Source organism: Desmodus rotundus, chromosome 7 (assembly GCF_022682495.2).
Source record: "Desmodus rotundus isolate HL8 chromosome 7, HLdesRot8A.1, whole genome shotgun sequence".
In the NCBI taxonomy this organism is placed as follows: domain Eukaryota; kingdom Metazoa; phylum Chordata; class Mammalia; order Chiroptera; family Phyllostomidae; genus Desmodus; species Desmodus rotundus.
This window is the reverse complement of record NC_071393.1, coordinates 18985701-19012901: the sequence shown is the minus strand read 5'-3', so window position 1 is coordinate 19012901 and position 27201 is coordinate 18985701. Positions and strand designations below refer to the sequence as shown.

Below are 27201 nucleotides of genomic sequence, written 5' to 3'. Positions count from 1 at the left end.
ATGTACGCACACGCCCTCAGGAACCAGGGAGGAGCCCCACTGGACCCCGGTCCTGATCTCTTTTGGATGCTGCTGCTCTGTGGCTTGGACACCTCCCTGGCCTCGCCGGCCTCGCCTGTGAAGCGGGTGAGAGAACCCGCTCCTGCCCCTCCTGAGTAGGTGGGAAAGACATCGGGAAGCTGGGAATGGCGGGGCAGGAGTTAGCAGTCAGGGTTCTGGGCAGACTTTGTAACTCACTCCAGAAACGTTTGCTGAGCGCCTGCCGTGCGCCAGAGAGGAGTCAGACTCGCATCTGTTCCCGGAGGGTGGAACTCCGTTTGTGCTCGGGACCCAATCCGGTGTCCGCACGATGGCGTGCCAGACTGTGGCCTGGCCCCTGGCCACCCACGTGACCTCCTGTGCTAGCACACGTGCTGTGCGCACCCCACTCATGCCACACCAGCCTGCAGAACACTCCCTTAACACGCCGGGGGGTTTCTACCCCGGGGCCTTGGCACGTGCTGTTTGCTCTCCACCAGGTACCCTGCCCACTCCGCTCCCTCTCCACTTCCCTCTCTGAAAGTCATATGTCAGCTCAGATGACACCCCTGTAGGGGTGGGGTCCTCCCTGGCACATGTCTACAGGAGGAGCCCTGGCCCCACCCCTCTCCCCCAGCACACCCTTTGTCACAGGAAGGGTCCCCCAGGCACACACTGGGGGCTCTGAGAGGCAGGAACACGGAGCACAGTGCCTGGTGCATAGTGGTCAGGCGGCGTGTGGGTGTGGAGTGGATGAATGACGGAGCGCCTGCCTCCCCCACCATCAGCGTCCCCCACCAGAGTGGGGCATTCGTTACATGCAGCCGATGAACCTCCATCGACACGTCGTGACCACCCCAAGTCCGTGGTTCACACTAGGGCCGGCTCTGTGGGCTGTACACTCTGCGGGTTTGGAGGAGGGCACTGTGACATTTATCCATCGCAGGGTGTCAGACGGAGTAGTTTCACTGCCGGGAAAGCCTGTGCTCTGCCTCTTTACTCCTCCCCGCGCCCCACCCTCCCTCGCCCCCGGCGATCCCGGCTCTTTTTCCTGTCTTCGCAGTTGGGATCATTCAGCGCGTGTCCTTCCAGTTTCCTCCGTGTCTTTTCACGACTTGACAGCCCATTTCTTTTTAGCGCCAAATAATATTCCACGGTCTGGGTGTGCCGTGGCTAATTTATCCATTCATCTACTGAAGACCATGGTGGTCTTCCCAAGTCTTGTTAATTATGAATGGAGCCGCTGTGAACATCTCTGTGCGGTTCTGTGTGGAGCTCAGTTTTCAGCTCTTTTGGGTGAACGCCAAGGAGCATGCTTGCGGGGTCGTACGGTGAGAGTAAATTTACTTTTGTACCCTGTCCCTTTTCTCTGTGTATAATTCAATGCTTTCAGTTTAGTACTTGGAAAATTGTGTACTCATCAAACACTCCATTTTGAAAGATTTGTATTAACTCCAAAAGAAAACAAGGTCCCCTTAGCAACCAATTTATCCCCCCCCCCCCCCCCCCCGCCCTGCCCAGGGTGCACCAGGCACCAGGCTTGGTTCGTTCCGTGGTGACCCTCTGAGGGAGAGGCTGTTCTCATTGCCAGTTTCCAGATGACAGAACTGAGGCCCTGAGAGGTGAAGTCACTCGCCCACATTGCGCAGCCGGGAGGGATTGGGCCTGGGGTTTGAACGCACGTGGAGCCTGCTGGGAGGCTGACACACGATTTGATGTTCCCCAAACTCCAGTCACTCTCGGATCGCCTCGAAATTATTTATGTTCACGAACCACGTGGACTTACATCTAGTTCCTGTTTTCCTCGGAACTGACTCGCTCTTTTCAATGTAACAGCTCGACAGGGAGCTGAGTCACACACCATACAGCTCGCTTATTTACAGAGCACCCTTCAGTTCGCTCACCCCCACGGTCGCCTTCGGAACATCCTCCTGGCCCCCCCGAACGAAAGCCGTTCCTGTTAGCTGCGCCCCCTTCATCCCACCTCCTTCCAGCCCTGGGCCACTTCTCTCCTGCTTTCTGTCCCTCTGGGTTTGTCCTTTCCCGGTCCCCTGTAAATGGAGTCATACTTGTCCTGCTTGTCCTTTGGTGCCTGGTTTCTTTCACTTGCCGTGGTGGGCGGAAGGCTCCCCTTCGCTGTGACGTGTGTCAGCGCCTCATCGCCGTGTGTGGCTGAGCAGTGTCTCCTCACGTGCACACCCGCGTTTGGTGATCTGTGTGTCGGCTGGGGGGCAGCTGTTTTTCCCACTGTGTTTGGCTTTCGTGAAACTTCCGTCATTTTTATCGCCCTCTGTGCTGGTTTAGTCTCTTCACTCCCCTGGCCCCTGTCTGCACTTCGCAGTAGTTTGCTTTCCGATTCTTGTCTCCCTGCACCAAACGAGAACTGCAGGATCGTGGGGTTCTGGGCTCCCTTGTTTACCTCTGTGAGGTCAGTGCAGAGTTGACGCTCAGCCAGTGTTTGTTGAGTGAGTGCGCGAGTGAGTGAGTGAAAGGCCGAGTCAGCAGCCAGGAGGGGACAGTGAGTCGTCTCCCCTGCCTGGGTTGTCGGGGGGCCAGAGAGGCTGGAGGGAGAAGTGCAGCCGGGTCTCGGAGGGTGAGCGGGAGGGAGGGAGGCCGGAAGGGCCACCTGGGCTGAGGGCTCAGCCTGAGCAAGACCGGGGAGCCCGACAGCTGTGCTGCACCAGTGATGACTTGTCCTTGACGCACGGCTCCCGGGAGGGACCCTCGTGCTCTTGGGGCGGCCCCATGGTACCGAACAGAGGGAATCTGGGAGGAAAATGGAGAAGTCAGTCAGGCGGGCCAGAGTTCCAAGAACCAAGTCCTCTTCCACAGGCCTCAGAAAGCCCCCGATCCGGTGATTCCTGAACGCCTGGCCTTGGGCAGACGCACCCAGGTCGCCTCTGGGCATCTGAGTCCAGGTTTGTGGGTGCTTTCCCTCGAGGTTCTGTGTCAGGAGCGCCCCACAGAAGCCAGGCCAGGCAGGGATGGGGACTCCGTGGCAGGCGGGGAGGAAGGAGGGAAGCACTTGTGTTCCAGCTCGCCCCTGCCCAGAGCAGTTGGACCGTCCAATGTTTCAGGCAAAACTGACGATATTAACCTGAATGTAAATCTCACCATTTTTACATGTCGGAGCAAATCTATGTATGTTTACAGTTAGCCACACCCAGCTGCCTTCCCCTGACGCACGGGGTATGGGCGGTCTGAACCCTTGCCACAGCGCACGGGAAACCGAGGCTCGGGGGAGTGCACTGACTTGTACAGCGTGCAGCTGCCCCAGGCAGGGCTCTCGGAAGCCTCCACATTCTGGTGACATCAGAGCATCCTCCAGGGCATGTTCTAGCTGCAGTTTCTCTCTATCCTCCCACCCATCCTTCCAGATTAAAGAAGGTACCGGTTTCCTTGTGCAGTGTTCCAAGCGACCACCAGAGGGCAGGATGGAGGTGCTCTAGTTTCAACACTGTGTTATTACCGGTTTTTACTCCCTTCCGCATTAGGCCCTTCACTCTACACCTGAAAAAGCCAAGGTTTCCATGACATGTAGATTTTTTTTAACGCATGCCATCGATGAGGGCACATGTGTCACCCAGCTCCCTTCCCCATCGGGGTTCTTGTCTGTTTCCATTTTACACACTGCTCATCCCAGCTGCTAGGCTGCTAGGCCGAGGTGGGGACGTTCCTCCTCAGCCCCTTTGCCCTGGCCACCCCTCCCCCCTGTGTCTCCTCCACATCTGCTCCAACTCCTTCCCCCTCTCCCCTCCTTTTCCTCCTCCTCTTCCTCCTCCCCTCCCTCTTCCTCTGTCTCCTCCTCCTCTACAAGAGCTCACAGAGGGGTACTTTACATACAATAAAACTCACTCATTTTAAGTGGACAAATGAATAATTTTTAGTGAGTTTACACAGTTGCGCAACCACCACCCCTATCTAATTCCAGAAGCTCTTCTTCAGCCTGGAGAGAAATCCCATCTCCGTTAGCGGTAGCCCCCACTGCCGCTGACCCCTCTCTGCCTCTGCCGGTCTGCCTTTGTGGGGTGCTGCCCATCACTGGGGTCCCGCAGCATGCGCTCTTCAAGTCTGGCCTCTTTCCCTGAGCTCATTTTTGGTAGCGTGCTTCTGTCCCCTGCGCTGGGCTGGCTCCTTCTTGCCCCCGGGTGGCTTTCCTCCCCCGAGAGTCCCTCTGAATGGTCAAGGGAGCCGACTGGGCTGGGCGGGAAGGGATGAGAGTGTTTTGTCTTTTTTTCCCCAGATGTGTATTTAAAGTGATTTCAAACATCCAGGTGTGATGACACCCTGTGGGTGGGCTCTGCCCCCTTGGGGTGCCTCATTTGGGGTAGAGAGCCCCCCTCCTGATGGGCTGACCCCAGCTTGGGTCCCTCTGTGTGACCCTGCCTGCCAGCATGGCTGAACTGGCGTGACAATGGGAAGTCGTGGCTGAGATGGTTCGTGCTCACCCAGCTCTGGGCTCTGAGCACTTGGCACTCATTGCCTCATTCCCCTCCCAGTCACCCCGTGGGGCAGGCGCTGTCGCCACCCCTGGTTTTCTTGAGGGGGCTGGGGCACAGAGCAGCTACACAGCCAGCCCAGCACCGCATGGCTAGCTAGTGCCGGGGTGAGGACTGGGCCCCAGCAGCCTGCCTCCATCGCCCACACCCTCACTGGTGCCCAGGGCGGCCTCTGCGAGGCGTGCTGTCCTCTCCCTTGGCCTCAGTTTCCCCCTTGGACAGCCTTCTGCTCTGTCTGTGCCCTGAGTCTTCAGGGGGACTGTCATCTGCCAGAGGACGGGGCATGTGAATGGCTCCTGGGGGCCTCGTTGGGTGGCTGGCACTGTGCCCTGCACACAGTAGGGCTGCCCTCGGGGCATTGTGGGTGCACAGATTCACATGCGGTCTCCATGTCTACAGGACTGACTGCTGCTGGGAGAACCGGGAGCTCTCTGCCCTTCAGGAAGCGGCCACAGAGCACCTACTAAGCTCTGGGCCCCGTGCTGGGCCCCGTGCTGGGCCCCAGGCCCTGCACGTGGGGGGCTCCCAGCACCATGGGGAAGGTAGGCTGTCATCACACCAAGTACCCTGACGTACCCAAGAAGGGCTCAGTGACTTGTGCTTGTTCAAGGGCTTTCTGCAGAGGTGCTGTTGGCACTGGAAGGTGGCTGGCTTCCCACAGATGGAGCGGGCATTCCTGCGGAAGGCCCTGTCTGAGCAGTGCTGGGAGGCCGAGGGTGCAGTATGGCTGGGGAGTGGGTAGGGCTAAGGGCACTGAAGGCCGAGCCAAGAGGCAAGGCGCCCCCTAATGGACTGTAGGCACATGAGTGTGAGCAGGCCCATCTGGTGTTCTCCGCAGGGGTGAGTGAGGAGGGGGCATATCAGTGCCATCTGTGTCCAGCTCCTGGTGCAGCGCCTGGACCCGGCAAGTACACAGGAAGTGCGCAGCAAGTGAGCGGGCTGCCTGGGTTCCTAGAAGGCTGTAGATTCGGTTGCCTGTGAAGGCACTGGAAGGTCTGGGCTAGGGCTGCGGGAGGAACACGGCGGGTCCAGTCCCCAGCCAGCGGGCACCGTCTCTGCCCTGTCCCCACACAGGAATGCAGACCTGCAGCCAGGATAGCCTGCCCTGCCTTTCCAGGCTGGCCAGTGGTCTGCAGCTCTCCTGATGCTGAAATGCTGGCACCTGGTTAAAAAAACCGAACAGTGCCCCCGCCTTCCCTCTCGTCCCCACCAACGACGCCAGCACCCAAACAAAATCTCTCGGGGGGCGGGGCGCCAGTTTTCCATGTCAGTTTTAACAACCTTCCGTCTTCTCTGTGCATGGGAGTTTCTGCTTAGCCCTCTGGGATGTACCTGACCTCCGGACATTCCGCCTTCTCTGGAATGAAGGAGTGACGTGGTGCTGACGAGGGCTGTCTGAAGACCTGCTGTGGCCAGGGGCCGTGTGAGGGTGCCGGCAGCTGGGCTGACCCGGGTGGGCTCTTGGGGAGCTGACCTGGGAGGAGGAGAGATGGAAGGAGGACTCACAAAGAGGCAGAATGTTCCCCTGAAGGGCGCTGGGGGACCTGCGGCTAGGAGCTGCGTGGAGCCTGGGCTGGAGGCTGCGGAGGAGGCTGGGTGATTAGATCTGAAGCTGGGGACCTCAGCTTGAGCAGGGGTGAGCCAGGTGAAGAGGAAGGGGGAGCACATGCGTTTTCGGGGCCACCATAATGAATCACCACATCCCGGGCAGCTTAAAACAGTAGGTATTCGTCCTGTCACTGTTCTGGAGGGCAGAAGTCTGACATCGATGGGTCAGCGAGGGCTGTGCCCCCTCCGAGGATCCTGGGGGGTGACCCTTGCTGCCCCCTCCAGCTGCCCATGGCTCCAGCTGCTCTGGCCCGTGGGCTCGTCCCAGCCGCGCCACGCCCCCGCCCTCGCGTGGCATTCTCCGTGGTTGACGGCACGCACAGGGACAGCTCTTGGGTTTGGGAGTCCTGGATGATCTCACTTCAAGACCTTTACTTCAGTCACATCTTCAAAGGCATTTTCCCAAATAAGGTGATGCTTGCAGGTTCTGGTGGACAGACCTTCCTGAGGGCAGCATTCCAGAAGGCCATGGGCAGAGCCCCGAGGGCAAGCACTTCTCGTGGGGTGGGGTGGGGCTGCCGTGGGGTCAAGCGGTGAAAGGTGGGCAAGGCTTGTGGTGGGAGTCGGGCCAGGCTTCCAGTGTGTGGTTGGGGGGCGACGCCTCTGCACACCAGTGGCTCCCCTGGCCGGGTGGAGAGAGGCCCACGGGGTAGGGGGCCTGGGCTGGCCAGAGTGAGACTCCCCAGATGAAGTAGGGATCACTTCCGGCCTGGGGTGAGGGTGCTGTGGGGGCCTCTGCTCCAGGGGGCATGGGAGAGTGGGGCTGGATGCCTGCCCACGCCCTCCGCCTGGCTTGGATTGGCTCTGTCCCCGTCCTGGACTTGCCAGGGTGTGTCTCTGTCTGCTCTCCACCCTCTTCCCTGCTGTCCAGCTCTCTCCCAACTGTGCTTGGTTCTCTGTGTCCCCGGTGGCTTCGTGGGCCGTCTGTCTCCTCGCTTCCTCCCACTTCCTTGGGTCCGTCCGTGTTCCTGCCTTGTATCTCTCCACCTGGGCTTCCTCCCCAGATGGGTGTCCCTCTCAGAAACCACACTGCCCTCCCCACCGACCCTGTCTCTGCCCCTCCCAGCCCATTTCTCTGTGAGTGCTTCCCTGTGTCAGACCCCTGGGCCACCTTTGCCACTGTTCTGCGGGCCCTCACTTAGCCGGGCCCGACTCCTAGACTTCACTGTTAGGTGGTCAGCACAACCCGCACCCCCCACCACACACACCCCAGTCACACAGTGCACCTGCTTGGGGGTCTGCCCTCCAACTGTGCACCAACCACAGCCACACTCTGCCCACTCTGCCTGCCCTGCCTGCCTACCGGTCCTCAGGGCCCGGCTTCCAATTGTCCATCGGATGCCAGCAGGGCCTGCTGGGTCTTCCAGCTGTACTCTCCATGGGCAGCGACCAGCCCATGTGTGCGTTGAGCGCCGAGGAAGTCACAGGCCTGCTGCTGCAACGCTCTGAAGTCACCGTGGTTTCCCGAGCTGCTGAGCTCAGCCTTCTCCCCGGGGTGCCAGTGGGTTCCCGTCAGCTGCTCTGCAGGTGGCAGTGCCACACAGGGTGGTGGGGCTAAGCTGCCCAGATGGGGCTGGGGGCCTGCAGGGGTGAAGGGGGGGGGACTGGCAGCACTGCCAAGTGCCCACGCCCCTCCCTCTTCTTCCTCCTCGGACAGGGGAGCTCTGGGGCCACCCCACTGCCAAGTCGCCTTGCACCCCTCTGTCTTTCTGGGCTTCAGCTCCCTGCCTGGCTGGTGGGCGGGACGACAGCTCCCGCTGGACGCACTGAGGGGGCCGAACTTGGTGTGTTATTCTACCTCATCCATCTGCAGAACCTCGAACGGCAGGGGCGCACCACCCCACCGCACAGAATGTTGCTGAGGCTTAGCGGGGCAGCATGACAGGCAAGAGGCAAGCCCCCGCTCCTGTGAAGGGGGCATCCTGGAAAGGTCACCTTGGGTTGGCCTTAGGTGTGCCATAATTTGCATTCTTTTTATTTTTCTGTTTTTATTTTTAACTTACTTTCAGGTACCTGTTGCTTCACTTATGCGTTCATTGGGTGATTCTCGTACGTGCCCCAGGGCGGGATCGAACCCACAAGCTTGGCCTGTCAGGATGACTCTGTAATCCACTGAGCAACCCAGCCAGGGCTATAACTTGCATTCTTAATCCCTGAAGGTGGATGCTGCCCCCACCCACAAGGTGCAGCTGGCAGGGGCGACTCTGAGAGCTGGTTGCTGTCTTCCTCAGTGCCCCCCGCCCCTGCAGGACTGGACAGAGCCAGGACTCATGGGTGGGAGGCCTGCGTTCCAGCTTTGGCTCGGTTTCTAGCTCTCTGTGTGACCTTGACCCCCTCGCCCTCTCTGGGCCTCGGTGTTCTCCCGCTCTATGGCGGGGACAACCAGGTCCTCCTTCCAGGGCTGCTCAGCAGCTTGGAAGGAACCTGCCTGGAGCCAGTAGGGATCCTGTGAACCAACAAGACCCTGAGTTGATTTACTTCCTTTCCATGTGAGGAGTTGCCCCCCCTACCCCATATGTGGTCTGGAGGAGGAACCCCACACACGGGTACTCACACAACTGCTCGGTCATACCATCCTTGCACACACATGCACACACTCACACACACACACCCTTGCTCTTCCTGCCACAGGGCTGAAAACCCCACCATACCCCAAGCACCCTCAGGAGGCAGAAAGTGCAGACTGCGCCGAGGGCTTTAGGAGGAGCCGCCCCTGACCCGCCCCGCCTGGACTGGCCACAGAGACGCTCCAGGCAGGGCTCATGGGACCTGGGCTGCGGCTTCCCCGCCCCGGAGGCGGCCCTGGCCACTAGCAGGGCGCAGGGTGTCTGGCTGGTCCCCTGGCTGCCAGCCGGCCTCTGAATGATTCATGCCGCCTTGAACTTGATTCCTGCCTGACAAGCCCAGTGGGAAGAGCCGCCCCCTCCTGAGGAAAACTGGTAGCGCGCAGGACGCTCTCTGCATAACCCCAGGGCAGTGAGATGGAGTATTACTACTGCCCCGGCTTACTGAAGCTCCTGCGCTACCTGTGGGTGAGTGCGGCCCGCCGGCAGGCCGGGGTGTGGGTGTCGTCTTCCTTTCCTTCTCCTCCCGCCGCCTGCCAAGTTTGCCTTTTGGCTCTGCCTGCTAGCAGTGTCTCTGTTTTCTTTAACAAATGGTGGTTGTTTTGGGGAGGAGGGGTGTCGGGGGAAGGGATGGGGACTGTGGAGGAGCGTGGGAGTCCTGACTCTCTTGGGGTTCAGTGGTTGGAGAGCAAGTGGCCACAGGGGGGGAAAAAAAAAGACAAAACCAGAAAAACAAGGGCAGCGTTAGTGAGTTTTCCGGAGAGCGACATTTCTCTGCTTTAAAGGGCTATTCTTTATTCTGAAATCATATCCCCCTTGCTTCTGTGCTCGTGTGAAAGTGTCCCGTCTTTTATGAGGTGAAAAGAATAGATTCTGTTTTGCTTTTAATGAACTTAACTAAGCGAAAGGAAAAAGTTGAAGCCCTCGTGTTTCATTCTCTCCTTTATATAACAGGAAAAAAAAAACCCCACAAAACTTTTCCTGGTGAAATGCCAAAGGCGGTGGAAGTGCTTTTTGGGGTACAAAGTGCTTCTCAGATTCTGCTCTGACTCTGAGACGGACCTGCTGTGTGTCCCTGGGCCAGTCGCTCCCCCTCTCTGGGCCTCTGTTTCCTCATCTGTGAGGCCGCAGGGTGGGCAGTACGGGGTTGTGGCTCAGAGGACATTCATCGGGGCCCCGTGAGCAGAGGGGCTTAACGGGGGATCGTCACCAGTAGGTCTCAAGAGTTTTTGAGAACATTTGCCTCTGGGTTGAGAATGCCCCAAAGGGGAAGACGTGGAAAATGCTATGTTTTTGTCCTGCTGAGTGTTTGCAAATATTTCAGATGCCTTCTCACCCAGGGAAGTTTCCGGACGTCCTAAAAATACAATTTTAGGAGACATGGTTTTTCAGCTGCCTCTCTGCCAGAGCTGGCCCTCCCTCCCAAACCCCCTGGAGCAGCTGGAAATCAGGAGTCCCTCCGAGCCCTTAGCCTTGGGTTGTTGACATTCGGACATTGTCATAGTATGGGACATATATTAACTTAGGTTTCTTTTTTATTAAACAACAATCTGTGGACATGGTAGAAACCTGGAAAATCGTGGAGAGCGTGAGGAAGAAAACGTGTTGCCTGCACTCCTCTGTGGTTTTGAACTCTGCCGTCCACGGGGTCCTCATGACCGGCGTGTGCCGGCGTGTGCCGGGCTCTGGGCTCGGTGTTGTGGAGGCTGCGATACTGAGATTACTAATAAGAAACTCATATTTAGTCTTTGTCCCCTTTCAGGCACAGACCTCTTTGTGCCTGAAACCCTGGGAGCCACTAACAAACCCTCGGCATTTCCCCAGTGATCGGAGCAATGAAGATGTCTTGACATTCATGGCAAACCCCTTTCAACCACACCTGAGTTCTGGATGGGAGCTGGTTGCCAGGGAAACCAACCCGTGTGATTATAGGGTGGGAACTTTCAATCCCGCCCCTGACCCGCAGGGAGGGGAGAGGGACTGGAGGCCTAATGGGGCGCCAGTGGCCAACGATTTGATGATTTGATCACTCATGGCTGTGTAATGAAGCCCCCTCAAAAGCCTGAAAGGACGGGAGGACAGGGCTCAGGGAGCGCCTGGATTGGGGAATGCGCGGAGATTTGGGGAGAGGGCTGCACGCGGAAGCTCCTCATCTCTTCCCTCGGCCCTTGCCCCGTGCAGCTCTTCCATCTGGTGCTCCTGAGTCATGTCCGTCTCCGATAAACTGCTGCTCTAGTAAGTCGGGTGCTTCTCTGAGTTCCCCGAGCCACTTGCAAACTCATGGAACCCAAGGGGGCAGGGAGGGGTCACGGGAGCCTCTGATGTGTAGCCAGTCAGTCAGAAGTACAGGTGACAACCTGCAGCTGCCACTACAGTCGGGAGTGCGTGTTGGCAGCGGGGAGGGGGGCGCGGGAGGGGGGGCAGTCCTGTCGGACTGAGCCCCTAACCTGCGGGACCTGGCGCTGACTTCAGATGGCTGGCGTCAAGCTGAGTGAAGCTGTGGGGCACACTGCCACAGAGACCTGCTCGGGGTGCTGGAGGAAGCGCCCCTGGGCTGGAGCTGGTGTCAGACTCAGAGATGCAGGGCAGAAGGAGGGGCAGCCTGCCGTCCCCAGGACCTGGGAGGTCTGTGCGGGGGCTGGGCGCATCAGCAGATGGCCACCGTCCTATGTTCACCGAACACGGGGGAGCACACCAGACGTGGTCCCTGACCTTGCGGGACTTGCCGTCCAGTGTCGCCATGGGCCCTGCACATTGGAGCAAAGACTGCGTGTGTGTCAGATGGGTCACGCACAGAGCTGTGGGGACATGGTCTCACCTGGGGCGGGGTTCCAGGAGAGCCTCCTGGGGAAACTGAGCACTGGGGGGGGGGTATGTGGGAGCTGGCGAGAGATGCTGTGGTCGGTAGGGTGGGGGAAGGGTGTGCCAGGCAGAGGGAAGAGCGTGTACAAGGGGATGGGGTGGGCATGAGAAAGTGCAAGACCAGCCAGCGTGCTGCTGGGGGGTTCCAGGAACCAGCCTGCACTCAGCCTGGCCGGTGGGGGTGGAAGTGGAGAAAGCCCTTAGCCACACAGGGGCAGCACTGGGGGTGGACAGGGACACGGCTCCTCTCACCTGGCTTTGCCCCAACTCTCTCTGTGACCTTGGGCACATCTTTGCTTCTCTAAGCCTCAGTTTCCCCATCTGAACTACAAAGGTGTGGGGTGAGCTGGTTCACCAGGCGTTTCCTGTGTATGGGGCCAGAAGAGATTCCCACTGAGTCACCTGGGGGCAGGTGACGAGGTCCTGGAGTGTGGAGCAGCACGTGGGCTCGCCGCTGGCTTTGCAACATACCTGCAGTGTCCCCATCGCTGCCCAGACAGCCCGGCACGCAGGTGGCAGGGTTGGCCCTGGGTCTGGAATGTGAAGCTGGAAGCCCTTGCTTTCTCGGGAATGTGGACAATCCACAGGCTTTGGATTGCGCCATCTAGGTGGCCTGGGGCGGGCCCCTTCCCCTCCCTGGGCTTCAGCCACGTGTCTGCAAAGTGGGGACACGCTGCCTTCCTCGCTCCCTGGCTGGGACCCTTCCTGTGCAGCCTGGACGTTGCTCCCCAGCAAATGTTAGCCCGTCCTCTTTCCCAGGAGGCCGCCGTCAGGTCTAGTGACCAAGGAGAGTGACCAACAACCACAAGCGAGTGCACAGGCCCAGGGTGGGCGGCCGTGGCTGCCCCATCCCGGCAGAGCTTTGCACGGTGGGGAGGACGCTTCCTTCTGCCATTCATTCAGCCCTGGTCGGTGGTCAGCCCGTCCTCACCGCTCGCAGGCGTTCCGCTCAGGGTCAGCTCTGCCCCGAGGCCTTCCCCCACGCCGCCCTGTGAAACAGTGGCCCGTCACCCTGTTTCAGTAAGACTTACTCTGGGATGCTTGCGATTTATAGAAGAGCTGCAGAGGTAGCAGAGGAAGGTCCAGTACACCCTTCAGCCAGCCTCTCCTGCTGTTAGCACCTCCCTGCGGCCAAGGAATCCCCGTGGTGACACTGTGACTCCCCCCAGGCTTCTTTCCAGGGGCTCCCGTCCAGCGGTGACCTTCAGGGGACGTGGCGGTGTCTGGGGACATGATTGGATTGTCATAGCTGGAGGGGGGGATGCTACTGGCGTGTGGTGGAGAGAGGCTGGGGTGACAGTAAACACCGTCCGGAGTGGGGGACCACCCCCCGCCCCCAAGACTGCCACAGAGAATGACCACACCCAAAACGTGTCTGAGCACCGAGGCTGAGAAAGCTGTTGGATTCAGATTGCGCCAGGTTTCTACAGATGTTCTCTTCCTGTTTCGGGTCCGATCCGGGACCCCACGCCGTGTGCTGCCTGAGTTTTGTCCGCAGCAGGGCCCGCCTGCCCTCTCTGAGTGCCTGAACGGTGCGGGGGTACACATCTCCGCCCGTGCCCACCGATACAGGCACACTGGCCCATGTTGTTTAAAATCGCTCTGTGAACACGATGTTTAATGGCCGCTTACTGTCCCCACCTGCCGTCAGCTGTGACCTGTTGGCCGTGCCCCCGGGGTCGGGCACTCGCGTGGCTCCCGGGCGATCACTGTGCACACAACCCAGCCACAACTCTGCTCAGCCTGAAGTCTTTTTTCACCTTCCACGTCACTTCCTGAAACCACTTCTTAGAAGTGGCCAGGTGTGGGGGCAGCTCGCGCTGCGGTTCTGTTCTCAGGAAAAAACCGCCCGCCCCCGCTGTCAGGCCCAGGCCCTGGCCCAGCATCAGCTGGAAAGTGGGGGAGGAAGATCAAGTTTCTTTTTCAAATCATTAGTAACAGTAGCTGGTGGTGACCGCTGCGGCGGGCTGCTTAGAGTCACTGAACCTACTGTGTTGCTGAGATAACCTAGCCAGGCGGCCCCGAGGCCGGCAGCCTTGTGAGAACACCGGCATCAAGCCGGTCGCTTGTGGTTGTCAATGACAACAGCGGTGGTGATACTAACAATGGCCACCCTCACGGCCACCGTTCCTGCTGGGCACTCACAGCACCCTGGGCCTGTGCAGGTGCCTTCCGTGGGGTGCAGTCACACCTGCCCTCACGAGAACCCTCTGGGGAGACCTCGTGCTTGTCCCCGTTTTGCGTTTAGGGAGCCAGGGAGGCGAAGCAGCTCACCGAGGGGCCTGTGCTTGAGCTCCGGCCTCCCTCCCGCTGTGTCGTTTTAACCACTTCCCTGAGTCTGCTCGTCTGGTTTCTCAGACGGGGAAACTGAGGCCCATGGGGTGGAGGCAACTTGCCAGCCTGCAGGAAAGCTTTACACTGACGTCAGGCTTGGCAGGGTGGAGCGTTAGAGAAGGGTATTGCCCAGGGCTGGTCCGGGGCGGGAGGGGGAGAGTGTGGCTCGGCCTCCGGGCTTTGTCAAAAGCAAGTCACATCACTACTCGCTGCCTCAGCGCCCACCTGAAAGTGGGGGTGGTCTGCGCCCCCAGCAGGACTGTGCTGAGGGTCAGCTTTGCTGACACAGGGCTGCACTTGGAGTGGGTGCTCAGCATCTAGATTTTGTGTGTGTGTGGCGGGGGCAGGGGGGCGGAATATAATGACAGAGACATTCCCCCTCCAGACTTCCCAGCCTGGGGAGCCCTGGAGGCCAATGTGGCTGGCCGCCCCCCTCCACTCCACGCCAGCCACAGCGAAGGAGGCTGCGCGAGGTCACCCCTGACAGCATCTGCAGGAAGATGCTGTGCGCAGTGGAGACCGAGACCAGGGACGGGCCCCTGGCCAGCCCCCTTTCAGCCGCCTCCTCGCCAGCGTCTGTGGTTCAATGGCTCGTCCTCCACGGGATGATGGGGAACCACGTGGTCCCCATGGTCGTGGTAAGCCCCGTCTCCCCGTGCTCAACTGCATGACCAGGTTTTTTTTGATGGGAAAATGTCCAAATGTCTAAATACGGTCAGGTCGGCTCTCTCTACTTACATGTTTAGCTTTACCCCTCCCCCAGGTGGCTGCCACCCCCAGGACTAGTAACAATAGTCCCGAGACAACAGAAGTGGGCTTCTCCCTCCCTCTCTCCTTCCACGTGTGGCACCGCGATTAGTCTCCACAACAGCACCGAGAGGTGGGTGGTGCTATTATCACACAGATGAGGAAACGGAAACTCCAAGAGGATGAGTAGCCACCTGCTAGTGAACAGCCTGCCAGGGGCGGAGCTGGGGTTTGAACTTGGGGAGTCTGGCCCTGAAGCTAATGTACTTGGTTATAGAACATAGCTCTCCCCAGGCGGGAAGGTTGTCCGTCCTGTTCACCACCTAGTCCCCAGCCAACCCCTGCCACAGAGCCTGGCGCATAATAGGTGCTCAATAAACGTGGGCTGATGGACCATCCAAACGCCCCAGGCTGTCGAAGGTGCTGTGAGGGTTAAAATGGCTGTGAGCCTGGCGCGTTGCTGTTGCTGTTTTTATTACTGGTTTCTGAATCTTGGCCCTCGGTGCCTCCCCCTTGCGCTGGGGGTCTGGTTTGGCTGTAGAACGGGCTATTTTTGTGCTGCGTAGTCGGGCCTGAGGTTTGGGCCACAGGACGGCTTACATCATGAGACCCGTGCATGTGACTCGAGTTGTGGGTGCCTTCTAGAACCTGGCTGCAGAGTGGGGGGCCAGGTCTGGGGATCAGGCTCACTGGCCTCTGACTCCCACCGAGCCACTTACTCCTGGAGCATGGGGCCTCGGGCACATCTCTCAGCGTCTCAGAGCCAGTCGGCCCCCTGCAGGAGGGGAGTGAAGACGGCACCTCCATCGCGGGACATCCCGCGGACTCAGTGAGGCAGTGCAAACAAGGCTGGCACATAGTAGGCCCGAGTGTTGGCAGCTGAGGCCAGTGGCAGCCTGCAATGGCCCCTCCGTTCGGTTCAGCTAAATACGTGTGCTGGGCCCCGTTGTAGGGGCTTGGGCACATCGGTGAACAAGAGGCCTTGGGGACCGACATTCGGGTGGGGGTCAGGCCATCAAGAATGGCCATGATACATGAATGAGTGTCGCCCAGGGTGTCAAGAGGCTGAGGCAGGAGGGAGGGAGGGAGCCGGAAGAAGGCCCCAGAGGGCTGGGCCAGGCCGGGGTGGAGGTTTCCCTGAGAAGGCAACACTGGAACAGAGATTTTAGAAGGGGGATGGGGCGGGGGTGGGGGGCAGGCCAGGGGAGTGCAGGGGATGAGTCAGCAGCCAGTGCAAAGGCCCTGAGGTCTCAGCGGGCCCAGGCGCTTTTGTAGAAATGGAAGGTCACCAGGGTGTCTGCAGCTGAGTGAGGGAGGGGCGGGGAGCTGCCGGCAGAGTCGCGGAGGGCCTTGAAGCCACCCCGAGGACTTGACTCTGAAGGTGTAGGGAGTGGGCAAAAGCAGGGCAGAGGCTGGTTTGGGGAGACCTATGAGGAGCCCCTGAGGTTGTCCGGGTGGGGGTGATGGTGGTTCCGATCACAGGCCACAGAGGAGGTAGTGAGAAGGGGGTGGGTTCTGGATTGGTTCAGAAGGTTGACCCACAGATGGGATGTGGGGTGGGAGAGGAAGAGGAGGGGCGTGGAGCCACAGGGCGTGTGGAGCCCCACAGTGGGAAGGATGGGCTGCTGCCGGCTTCTGTTCAGAAGACTGCGGGGCCAGGGGCCAGGGGCCAGGGGCCAGGTCAGGATTCAGCTTCCGGCGTGCTGCATCTGAAACGTCTACCGCACACACCATGCCATCACAGTCCCTGTCCTTTCCCAGCCTCGCTCTTCCCGTCACTCCTGCCCTGCCCGCATCTAAAGTCTTTAGATGCTTGGGAAGGGATTGTAAAGGGCTTCCCACGAGGATTAAACCAGCAAACCCGCAGCATGAGATTCTTCCCCTTTTAGAGAGTCCCCGGAGTTTCTGGGCCCCCGAGGAAGAGGCAGCCGAGTCCTCTGAGCGTGAGCAGCCCCGCGGATCCCCCCATGGGGTTTATGGGGTCTCAGCAGGACCAAGGCCGCTACCCTTGGCAGCCCCTTCACCGTGACAACTTCCCACTCTTTTCCCACCTGTTGTGGCCCTTCCAGCAGGACCAGTGTCCCTGTTCGTCCGCAGGATCCTTGACATAAAATGAAGAGAACCCTGTGATGCTGGTCCCCAGCGGGCCGCTGGGAACTTCATGCCACGGGCTGAAATGAACCCTGATCTCGGGCGGAGGCCTCAGGCTGGCAGCCCTTCATGTCCCAAAGGAGCGGTTGCTGAGTGTCAGACATTCCAGGGCTTGGGGCAGCTAGAAGGGACATGCCAATCCCGTGACTGCTGAAAGGAGTGACAGACGCAGGGTAGAAGCTCTGGAGGGGTGGGCATGCGGGCAAAACACATCTGGAAGCCAGGAGTCTGAGGTCTGAGTGCTGTGTGACTCTGAGTCAGCCGTTTGTCCTCTCTGCGCCTCAGCTTCTCAATTGCTTCACTGAAACAGTGGACTGGATTCTCCTTAAGCACAATCTCCCAATTCTAGGGCTCCAGTAAAAAATGGGTCTTTGGAGTCAGACAGACCTCCTTCAAATCCAGCCTTCCCTGCTGTGTGACCTTGAGCAAGTGGCTTCACATCTCTGAGCCTCAGGTTTCTCATGAGAGCCCCCCCTTTCTTTTCAAATGGGGATACTGTCAGCCTCTCATTATGGAGAACAATAGGGAGAGCACAGGGCACACAGTGGGCACTAAATAGATGGGAGCTGTTACCTTTTTACATTCCTTCCCAAGGGTATTCATTATCTTGATACCTGGTGTTGGCTGGCTGCCTCCTCCGCAGAGTGATTTCCAGGTTCAGACACTAGAGGGCGCTCCTGCTCAACAAATCGCCCTGATCAGAGGCTGCCTGTTTAAAGTGGGTGTGAGGTGACACCCCTTACACACCTGAGTGTGGGTAACCCTCTCCATCGAGGCATGTGTTCCCACTCTCCATATTTTACAGATGGGGACGCTGAGGGAACCCTGACTTGCCCAGGGTCGCACAGCGGGGAGGTGTCAGCACTGGGCTTCTATGCTGGAGCCCACCTCTCTGTCCCTCGGGTGTCCTGCCACCTGAGTCCCGAGGCCAGAGAAGGCCGAGGAGCCCCAAGAGCAAGGTCGCCACCAGGATTAGTCCTGGTGGGATGAGCCAGGCCAGCTCCTGGCCTCTGGTTATTTCAGCTGGAAAGTCCAAAATCAGCAGGGGTGTGACGCGGGGTAGCACATCTGGCTTCTGACCATTAACAATGTAGAAATTAAAAGCATGATGCTGGCCGATGTCCATTCTGCCACCTAGGTTTGTCACTGGTGGCCAAGGGGATTTTCCAGAGCTGAAAAGGGACTTGGATTTGGGAGTTTCAAGCTGAATGAATTCATGGTTTTCTTGTCTGCAGCAGAGCTGACAAGCAGGAAGGCTGCGGGGGGGTGGGGGGTGGGGGGTGGGGGGGTGGAGGTTGGGGTGGGGCTAGCAGAGAGTGCTACTGAATTGGGAGCCAGGATACTAGCCCCTGGTCCCAGCTGTGTGACTTTGGCCTGGTCCCCGCCCCTCTCTGATCACATCATCTTCATCTTTGAAATGCACCCGTTGGCTTCTCTCACATTGGTTTGCTGTGCATGTATATTGATGCCTTCCCTGGGCAGGGTGTTAAAGCCTGAGGAAGACCGGGGGCGGGGCATTCAGGTGGCAGGACCAGCACCTGCAGACGCCCGGCTGCTCTGGGAGGGGTCGGGAATCGAGGGTGTCTCTGCTTGGGCCCCAGAGACACCGTGTGGACACTTCCTCGGTGAATGCGAAACGGTGTGTGGGTGGGACGTGGTCGAGGAGTTTGGTCCAAGCTGTTGGAGGAAATGCTTTACCAAGTCAACTCTGATAGAAAAATAAATTTTAAAAACTTGAAAAAAAAACCTTCTTTACTTTCTTTTTAAGAACACCTGGTGTTTCATGTAGAAGTTCTTAGGTAAAGAGGGACAATTGTTAGCAGGTGCAGTCTGTTTAGTGTTATATTAATATTTTGTATCGGACATACTTATGCTAATGAGATATGAGCACATTCGTGTTGATGTGATATTATGTCAGGATTACAAAGGTAATAAATGATACAGTAGCAGGAGGTCTGTGTTTGCCTCTCCCTGTGTGCTAGTGTATGTGTTTGCTAGGGCTGCCACAGCACATACCGCAGATGGGGCGGCTTAAACAGCGGAAAATAATTTTCTCGCAGTTCGGGAAGCTTGAAGCCCAAGGTCAAGGTGCCAGCAGGTCTGGTTTCTCCTGAGGCCCCTCTCCTCAGCTTGCAGAGGGCGGTCCTCTCTCTGTGTCCTCTCGTGGCCTTGCCTCAGTGTGCTCGTGCCCTGGTGTCTCTCTGTGTCCAAATTCCCTCTTCTTGTAAGGATGCCTGGCGGCCTGGGGAAGGGCCCACCCCAGTGGCTGCGTTTTACCTTGATCATCTCTTCAAACGGCCTCTGTCCAAATACAGTCTCATTCTGAGGTACTGGGCTTAGGGCTTGAACATATAAATTTTGGGGAAACACAGTTCAGCCCATGGCAGCCAGGCACTGGGCAAAGCACTTTCTATCGCTCTGTTTCATCCTCACAGCAGTCCTGGGAGAGAGATGCTCGTATCATCCCCATTTTACAGATGCTGAAACTGAGGCTCAGAGAGGTTGATTCACTTGCAGAAGGTCACACAGCCGGTCAGTGGTGGAGCTAGGACTCGCTCCCATGCTGTCTTGCCTTGGAGCCTACACTGTTCATTTATGTTTATCATTTAACTTTAATCCTGGGGAAACCTTTAGTTTTAAATGCTTCACATTTCATTGAATTTACAAACTGTCTCCCAATTGCTTCTCTGGACCCCGCCCTGTCCTTGTTTTAGGTGTGATTGGAAAAGGCCCAGAGGGGGAGGGGAGGCCCTTGCCAGCCCCCAGTGCTGCCCCATCTTGTCTGGGCCCCACTCTGCCTGTTGGCCACCTTCCTGGGGGGAGTGCTGAGGACTGCCTGCTGCCCTCTATGCCCCAGACTGCCTGCCAGTGGTGGCCGACAGTGGCCCAGTGAAAGCAGCCTTTGTCCTCCAGCCTGCCCTCTGGAGGGATGACCTAAGTCCCGTCTTGGAACAAAGGGGCGACCTGCCACGTGAGTTCAGGTCAGCCCCAGCGGCCGGCAGTGTCTCCCAGGCCAGCCGAGGAGAATGGCCATGGTGACAGAGTGTCCTGAGCCCCAGTGCCAGGGGCTCCTGTGCGCACCGACCTCACAGTTTGTGAAGCTGTTCGTGCTTCCCGGGTGAGCGGATTCCCCCAGCTCGTACAGGGCCTGTAGGCCACAGACACAGGGGGCGGGTGTTCATCGTCGCCAGGGACCACTCCAAAACATGCGGTGCAGACAAACCACTTTTTTTTACCCTCAGCTGGGGACATGCTTATTGATTTTAGAGGTGGGGAGGGAGAGAAACATTGATGTGAGAGGGAATCACTGAGTGGTTGCCTCTTGCATACACTCTCCCCAACTGGGGACCGAACCTGCAAAACAGCCATGTGTCCTGACTGGGAATTGAACCCACGACCTTTCGGTTTATGGGATGATGCCCAACCAACTGAGCCACGCCAGCCAGTGCACCTACCACTGTTTTATGCTCATGGTACCCACTGGGTCAGGAAATCGGGCAGAGCTCCATGGAGACACTGCTCAGGATATCTGGAGGGTCAGCTGGGAGCCTGGAGTGGTGGGGGAGGCGGGGGAGGGGGCTGGGACCATCCAGAGTCTCCCTGGCTGAGCTGTCTGTACCTGTGATGATGAGGAGGCTGGGTGTCTCTGGGGCTGCTGACTCAGTGCCTGGGCGTGGCTGATGCTGCAGCCTGGGCTTCCCCTCGCCATGGCGGCTCAGGGCTCCCAGAGCCAGTGTTGTGGCTGAGAGGGCAGGCGCTACATCCTCCTTTATGGTGGATGCGGCCCTGGAAGTCACGTAGTGTCACTTCTGCTGTCCTCTGTGAATCGAAGCAGTCACAAGCACCCTTGATTCAAGGGGCCCTACCTCTCAGTGGGGAGGAGTGACAAAAAATACACAGCCATATTTGAAAAGCACCACAGTTGGAGGTAAAAGAAAATGATGCCAGGTAACATTTATTGAGCACCTACTATGTGCCATGCACTGTGCCAAGGGCTTCATGTGGATGAACCTATGGATTCCTCCCGACAGCCCCATGGGATGATGGATTCAAAGCCTGTTGGGGTTTTTTTGGCAAGCATTTGGCCCCAAACACTGGAGGGACCTAGCAGAAGCCACGGGGCTGCCGGCTGTTGGGTGCGGAACGTGCCTCAGTCAGATGTTGGGGGCCGGCATTTTTCTCCTTCCTCCTCTAAACTTAGAATATTCCTTGAGTTCTTGAAAATTCTCACTTAGATTTCTGGTTCACCTCCTCCTCACTCCCCAGTTCTTCCCTTCGGTGTTTATTGTGAAGAGTTCCTCCCCCTCCTTGCGTGCTGAGTGCCCCCCCCCACCGAAATGCCGCAGTTCCCCGGAACTTCCCAAGCACCCGCCTCTCTCCGTGCTTTGAGGAACCATCGTGCTGGCAGAGGAACCAAGCCGTCACTCACCCTGTGTGTGGGTTTTCCTGTTCCTCCAGGGCCGGGTCTGGGGGTCGTGCATCTGCTTCCCCGGGCGCTGATGTACCATAGGTGCCTAATGCACGTTTGGTGAGCTGAGCCCATAAGTGATGAAGGAAGGCTGGCTAGTCAGGGGCGGAGATTATGTACATCTGTGTCCTTGACGTGCCGGGGCCCTCCCTGAGTGTCCTTTGCTCTGACCGAATGGACGGGGAGCCTGAGGGCAGCAACTGTGCCCTGAATTTGTGTCCTTGTCACATAACACGGTGCCTGCCCCCCAGTCGTCCCCTCAGTGAATGTCACGCTGAGTGAGTGAACGCTCGAGTCAGCTCTTCACCAGAGGTGTCTCACTTCACATCTGTATCCACGGTGCCTAGCAGAGGGCCGGGCACACAGCAAGCGCTCTCTAACTGCCTATAGAACTGAGTGAAGGAAGACAATGGCTGAGTAAATGAAGCTTCTGGCCATCAGGGACCTTGACCTGTTCGTCTGTGTCTCTCCAGTTCCTAGCGTAAAGTCTTGGCAGCGCGTATTAGGTGCTCACTGAATGTTGAATGGAATGAAAGTGTAAGTGAATAAAAGGTGAAAAACTTTGAGGGTAGGGACATGCCTCATTTGTATCCTCATTTCCTGGAACAGGGCTTGGCATACAGTAGCTGCTCCATAAATGTGTATTGAACTGAATACATGAGTAAATGAATGAATGAATGAATGAATGAAACATTTGGAGGATGGGATTTCTTTACTCAGGTTGTAATACAGAGCCAGGCATACAGCAGGTGCTTAGCGCATGCATCTTGTGCTGCCTAAGAACGGATTGAGGAGGGCATCCGGGCTGGGAGGGCCTCGCCCACCTTGGTTTGCCCCTGCCCACTGGCCCCGCTGCAGACTTTTCCTGTTGTTCGGCCTGCCCAGGTGGACAGGAAACCCCCAGGAAGACCTGCCCAGGGCTGCTTCCCATGTTTCTTTTCACGCTGGGCAGGCCCTGTGTAGGACTGAGGCACCTTGCCGAGCCCCAGCGCTGTCGGGCTGTGGGACAGCAGCCCCTGGGACCCCTCTTCCTGGCCATGTTAGCGGCTCTCTCCAAGAGCCGGCCAAGCAGCCTGCCAGTGAAGCCTGGGTGAGCACTGTACTCAGAGCCAGCTCCTGAAGGCACCTTGTTCTGATGCCGGCCAGGCCTGTTAGCCCCCTAACTGCTGAGTGATGGGCAGAGTGAAGAGCCCATGCTTTGGGGCTGGAGAGAGCAGGGTTCAAGTCTCCCTCTGTGACTTGAGATTGAGCCTCAGTTTGTCTTGCCTGGAAGATGGGTGTAATAAACTCTTTGGATGGGGTGGCTCCTGTTTCCCGTGTTGGCTCCCTGTCTGCTGCTTTGGCACGCGTCACTGCCGGGGCCGCCCCCTCTCAGAGGCACGGTTTCAGGAGGTCCTCAGCTGCTGTGTCAACAGAACTGGACGCCCCAGTTCATGTGCGAGGCGGTGTCTCGGGCTGGGTCCCCTAGACGCAGAGCCTGAGCTGGGAACTCATGTGTATGTGATTTAGTGATTTAGGCTGATCCTGGAGGACAAACCACAAAATAAATCCCACCTTGGAGCAAATGGGCAGCTTTCCCTCCACCGGCCAAGGTCTGTTTTTGGGGTCAAAGGAGCTGTGAGCTGTAGCAACCAGCCCCCCAGAACCTGGGGGGGGACACCCCAGCCGGGACAGGGCCCCTGGGCAGGGCTCCAGTGCACCTGGTGCGGTCAGCCAGGCGTGACTCGGGTCGGGGAGAAGCCGGGTGTGAGTTGTGTGGTATGCAGCAGTCGGAGCGTAATACACAGTAACTTGGTGAAAATGGTGAAAATGGAAAACGTAAGGAGCCGGCAGTAGATATCCGTGTGTTATTGGTGTCATTTGCTCCTCTAGCACTTCCTGCGTGCCCAGGAGGTGCCAGACTCTCAGACGGGGCACAGGTGTGGCCCCCACATTCCCGGACTTGGGGGGGTGACACCCATATAAATGGGTACACATGTGATGGCATGACACCTGGAATGTGTCGACACCATGGAGGGGAATTAGATCTGCTTTTAGGGGGAGGAAATTTAACACAGACGATGTCTAACAGTAGTGATTTATTTATTGTTTAATTGAAGAAGTAACAGAGTCATGGTAAACATTTCCAACAGTGCAAAACAGTATTCCCAAGAAAAATGTCTCCCTGCCGCCTCCAACCTGCAGGCCCCAGAAGGGGACAACAGTTTCCTGCGTCTCCTTTTGGGCATTTTCTCCGCTCACACGAGGCCGTATCCGTGCCTCTGCCTGCACCCTCCCACAGGTACACACGCGTTTTCAACACCAGTCCGGCCCCGTCAGACGCAGTGTTCTGCGGCCTGACTTTTCTTTCCCGATCAGCATGAAAGGTCTCCCTCACTCTCCCTGAAGACGGCCCTGTCTTTGCCTCGCACTGCCGTTTACTGAACCCCGGTAGACGGGCAGACAGGGCCGTCCAGTGTCGGCGCTGTAAACAGCTCTGCAGTGCAAACACCTCGGCGCCCTCCCGGACGTGTCACATCTGCAGCGGCAACGCCGCGCCCTGCATGGACTGCGGGGGCGTTTGCAGGTTGAAGAGTTTTCTCCAGGTGGGCTGGGGCTGCTGGCAGGGCAGGAGAGAGTGGGGTAGGGAGGTGTTTCGGCCTGAAGAACTGCACGCAGAGATGCAGGAGCCGGAAACTGCGGACAGGGTGGCCTGCAGTCAAACACAAAAGTGGTCAGAGCCTGGGCTGCAGCCTGCTGCTCAGATGCCACTCCACCTGCCAGGGTTTTACACTAGCTGGGAGAGTCCACGGGGTGCAGGCGGCTCCTCGTAAGGGGTCTGGCCCCGTGCTTCTCCCTGCTCTTGGGCTCAGGGGTGCGGCTGGGTGAGCTCCCGGAGCCCTGGGCTCCAGGGCTGTCTCCACCAGCAGGTCTTGATCTTTCTCTTCAGTCTCTAGGGCTCTGTCCCCGGCACACGCATGGCTAGTCCTGTGAGAGGCCCGCCATGGCGGCCTCTCTCAGCAGGCCTCGGCTCTCAGCGTCTGGCCAGTTCGGCCTGGCTCCCCGCCCAAAGTGTTCCCATGGCTTCCCGGTAGCCATGAGGCTCGTTAGCTAATGGCTTGGCTGAGCCCTGCTTCCTCTTCCCCCATCCTTTTCCCACACTTGTTTTAAAAGTGGAAATCTCAGATGTCCCCTGACCCCCTCAGTCCTTTAGAACACGGGGTTTCTTTGGAAACATCTCACACCCAGAGAACTCTTCTGGGGCCCCTCGGAGAGAGACAACTGGGGGCTGGCTCCCTCTTCCTCAGTCATTACTGAGTGCTTGCTGTATACCAGCCCTCCACGCAAGACCCTTTTCCTGTTACCTCATGGGGTTCCCATAGCACCTTCATCAGGCGGTATTGTTACACCATTTTATCACGGGCTCAGAGAGGTGCAGTGACTTGCTCAGGGTCACACAGCCAGTGAGTGATGCTCTGCATGATCCTATGCGCTGGTCCTTTCCCCTCTACCACGTGGCTTTCTGCCGATCCTCTCAGGGAATGCCTTTCCACTGGAAGTCTGGCCCGTTGCGCCAGCAGCTCCAGGAAGGCAGGAGCCTTCCTCCGTCTCATCCACTGCTGTGTCCCCTGCGTCCAGCAGAGGGCCTGGCGCACAGTAGGCAGTCAATGAATGTTGAGTAGCAAAGTGAACTAGTTAAAGTAATGGTTCCTTTCATTACAAACTAAGCTCTTGTTTGCTTATAATAGTATTTATCATTATGATGATTTGGTTTCTACTCAGAATTAGACTCACAGTTCTAAAAATGACGCCCATCTGTCTTTGCAAACCAGCTCACCTCATGCGCATCTGGCGTTTTGCATTTCGTCCCTCTGGGAAGCAAGTGAAGATGTCTCTCCTGTGGAATACCACCAGAGACAGACATCTGAGCGTCTTCCTTAGAAATTCCTGCGTCCAAAGTTAAAGCGAGACGGAACCGTACTTGAAGGTTTCAGTTGCCATGGCTACTGGGTGATGCAGTGAATTGTGTGCTTACTTCCTCACACACTGCCTCCACTGCACCTTCAGCTGCCATAGCTCAGTTACAGGACTTTGGCTTCTAAGTGCGTTTGATGCAGTGAGGGGCCGAGAGGAGATTCCTCCCGCCATCCCTGCTGGCTGGAGCGCTTTAAACAGCAGATATTTGCCAAGCAGCTCCTGGGCCCCTGCTCATCAGGGCTCGTCACAGTCCCGTGGGTGCTGGGGGTGCCCCTTCCGTGTTCTGGACGAGCAAGCCGAGCCCCATGGAGCTGGAGTTGTGCTTTTGTGTATTCACTCCACTCTTTGTTCGCCCGTTCATTCCTTTGTTTGTCCACTCACCGAGCATCCGTGGAGCCCCTTTTCTGTGCCCGGCACTGGGCTCGGCACGGAGCATTGGTGCGGGATGAGAAAAGCGGAGTTCCTGCCCCCACAGAGTGGGTGTCCAGGGGGAGAGGCAGCTAATGTGCGTGAACAGTACCAGCCGATAAACACACGGAGACAGTAAAACAGGATGATGTGGCAGAGGGACAGGGGGAGCGGCGGTGTGGCTGGAAAGGCCTCTGAGAGGGTGTGGCATTTGAGCAGAGATCTGAGAAAAGGAGCCCACCGAGTGGGAATGTGGGGGAGGAGTGCTTCAGGCAGTGGGAACAGCATGTGCAAAGGCCCTGAGGTGGGGACCGGCTTGGAGGGGTTAAAGCCAATGTGGCCGGCCCAGTAGTGAACGCGGGTTGTGGGGGACTCTGGGAGAAGGTGGGGGCCTTGAGTGCCAGGGGAGAACGTCTGGAGTTTATTCTGGTTGTAGTGGGGAGCTGAGGGAGCACTTTTGGTGGAGGCTAACAAGATGGGAGGGAGGCTGTTAGGCAGGGGAAGGGTGGGGGACTGGAGGGGCAGGGAGTGAAGTGGGGAGACCAGAGGTGATGGGGGCTTGAATCTGATGCTGAGGCGGGGGCTCAGTGGACCATGAAGGTTTAATTGCTGGTCTCTTTCATCACAAACAAAACCTGTGTCTGCTTATAATAGTATTTATGATGATTGGATTTAGTCCCGGCCCCAGAATGAGACTACCACTTTTTACTGTAAAAGGGGGAAGAAGTAATCTGGTCTGGGCTACAGTTTTGAGGGTGGGGTGTGAGCAGAGAAGGAGAACTAAGGGGGTTCTGATCTAGGCTCCTGGTCAGGATAGTGGGGTGGGGGTTTGTGCTTTTTGCTGGAACGGAGAGGAGAGTGGAGGGAGCCAATTCAGGCACAGATTTCTCATCTTTCAGCAGGAGAAGGGCCCTCTGGGTGGGGGTGGGGGGTGGGGACAGAACATCAGCGATACTAAAGACCTGGTGGCACCTGAGGTGGGTCTGACCCTGCGCTCAGCCCACCGTGGGTGGGGGAGTGACGGCCATGCCCTCCCTGACCTGCTTCTGCTTACTCCATCTCCCCTCGGTGACAATTGCTGCTGGCGCCTCGTCACTCCGCACCATTTTCAGCTGCTCCGGGAAGTCCTTCCTCCGAGGGAGCTCATTAAGTCCATTTGAAATGAGAGCGCTGAGCGGGGAAGGGAAGGCAGTTGTGTGGTTATTATTACACTCGGAGAGTGACAGGTCTCGGGAAGGAGGGAGAGGCTCGGGGATCGTTCCCGACACTCACCTCTCTGCACACGCCCGTGCCCACTCATTGTCCCCATTCCTTTCTGCTTCTGACAGGGACGCTGGCCTGCGGGCCCCTTGTGGGCCCTGCCTTGCCCCCCACCCCTGCAGTTTTCACACTGGGTCATCCCCGAGGACCCCGTGGGGGCTTTGACATCGGAGCGTGGCGGCAGCAACTCAGACCTTTGTGAGAAAGGAGTGGTTCTGTTCAGATGAATGAGGAGGGCGTTTGATGCTGCCCCAGAGGGACGAGGGTGGAGCTGGTTAAACAGGACCAGAAATGTCCGCTGCTGAAACGTAGGTGTGGGCGATTC

The 27201-nt window shown here is 58.0% G+C and overlaps 1 protein-coding gene across 2 annotated transcripts in view; it reads left to right on the top strand.

The window, feature by feature from the left end:
• KIAA1671 (KIAA1671 ortholog) overlaps positions 1-27201 on the top strand; it is a 168334-nt gene that overhangs the window by 70379 nt on the left and 70754 nt on the right. The window contains exon 1 of one of the 2 annotated variants that reach the window (XM_045200879.3): positions 8934-9157. The exons of the other annotated variant lie outside the window; for it this stretch is intronic. Coding sequence (XP_045056814.2) covers positions 9107-9157 — 51 coding nt within the window. The 5' untranslated portion in view covers positions 8934-9106. Of the gene's footprint in view, positions 1-8933; positions 9158-27201 lie in introns of those variants that run through there. 2 annotated transcript variants of the gene reach the window in all.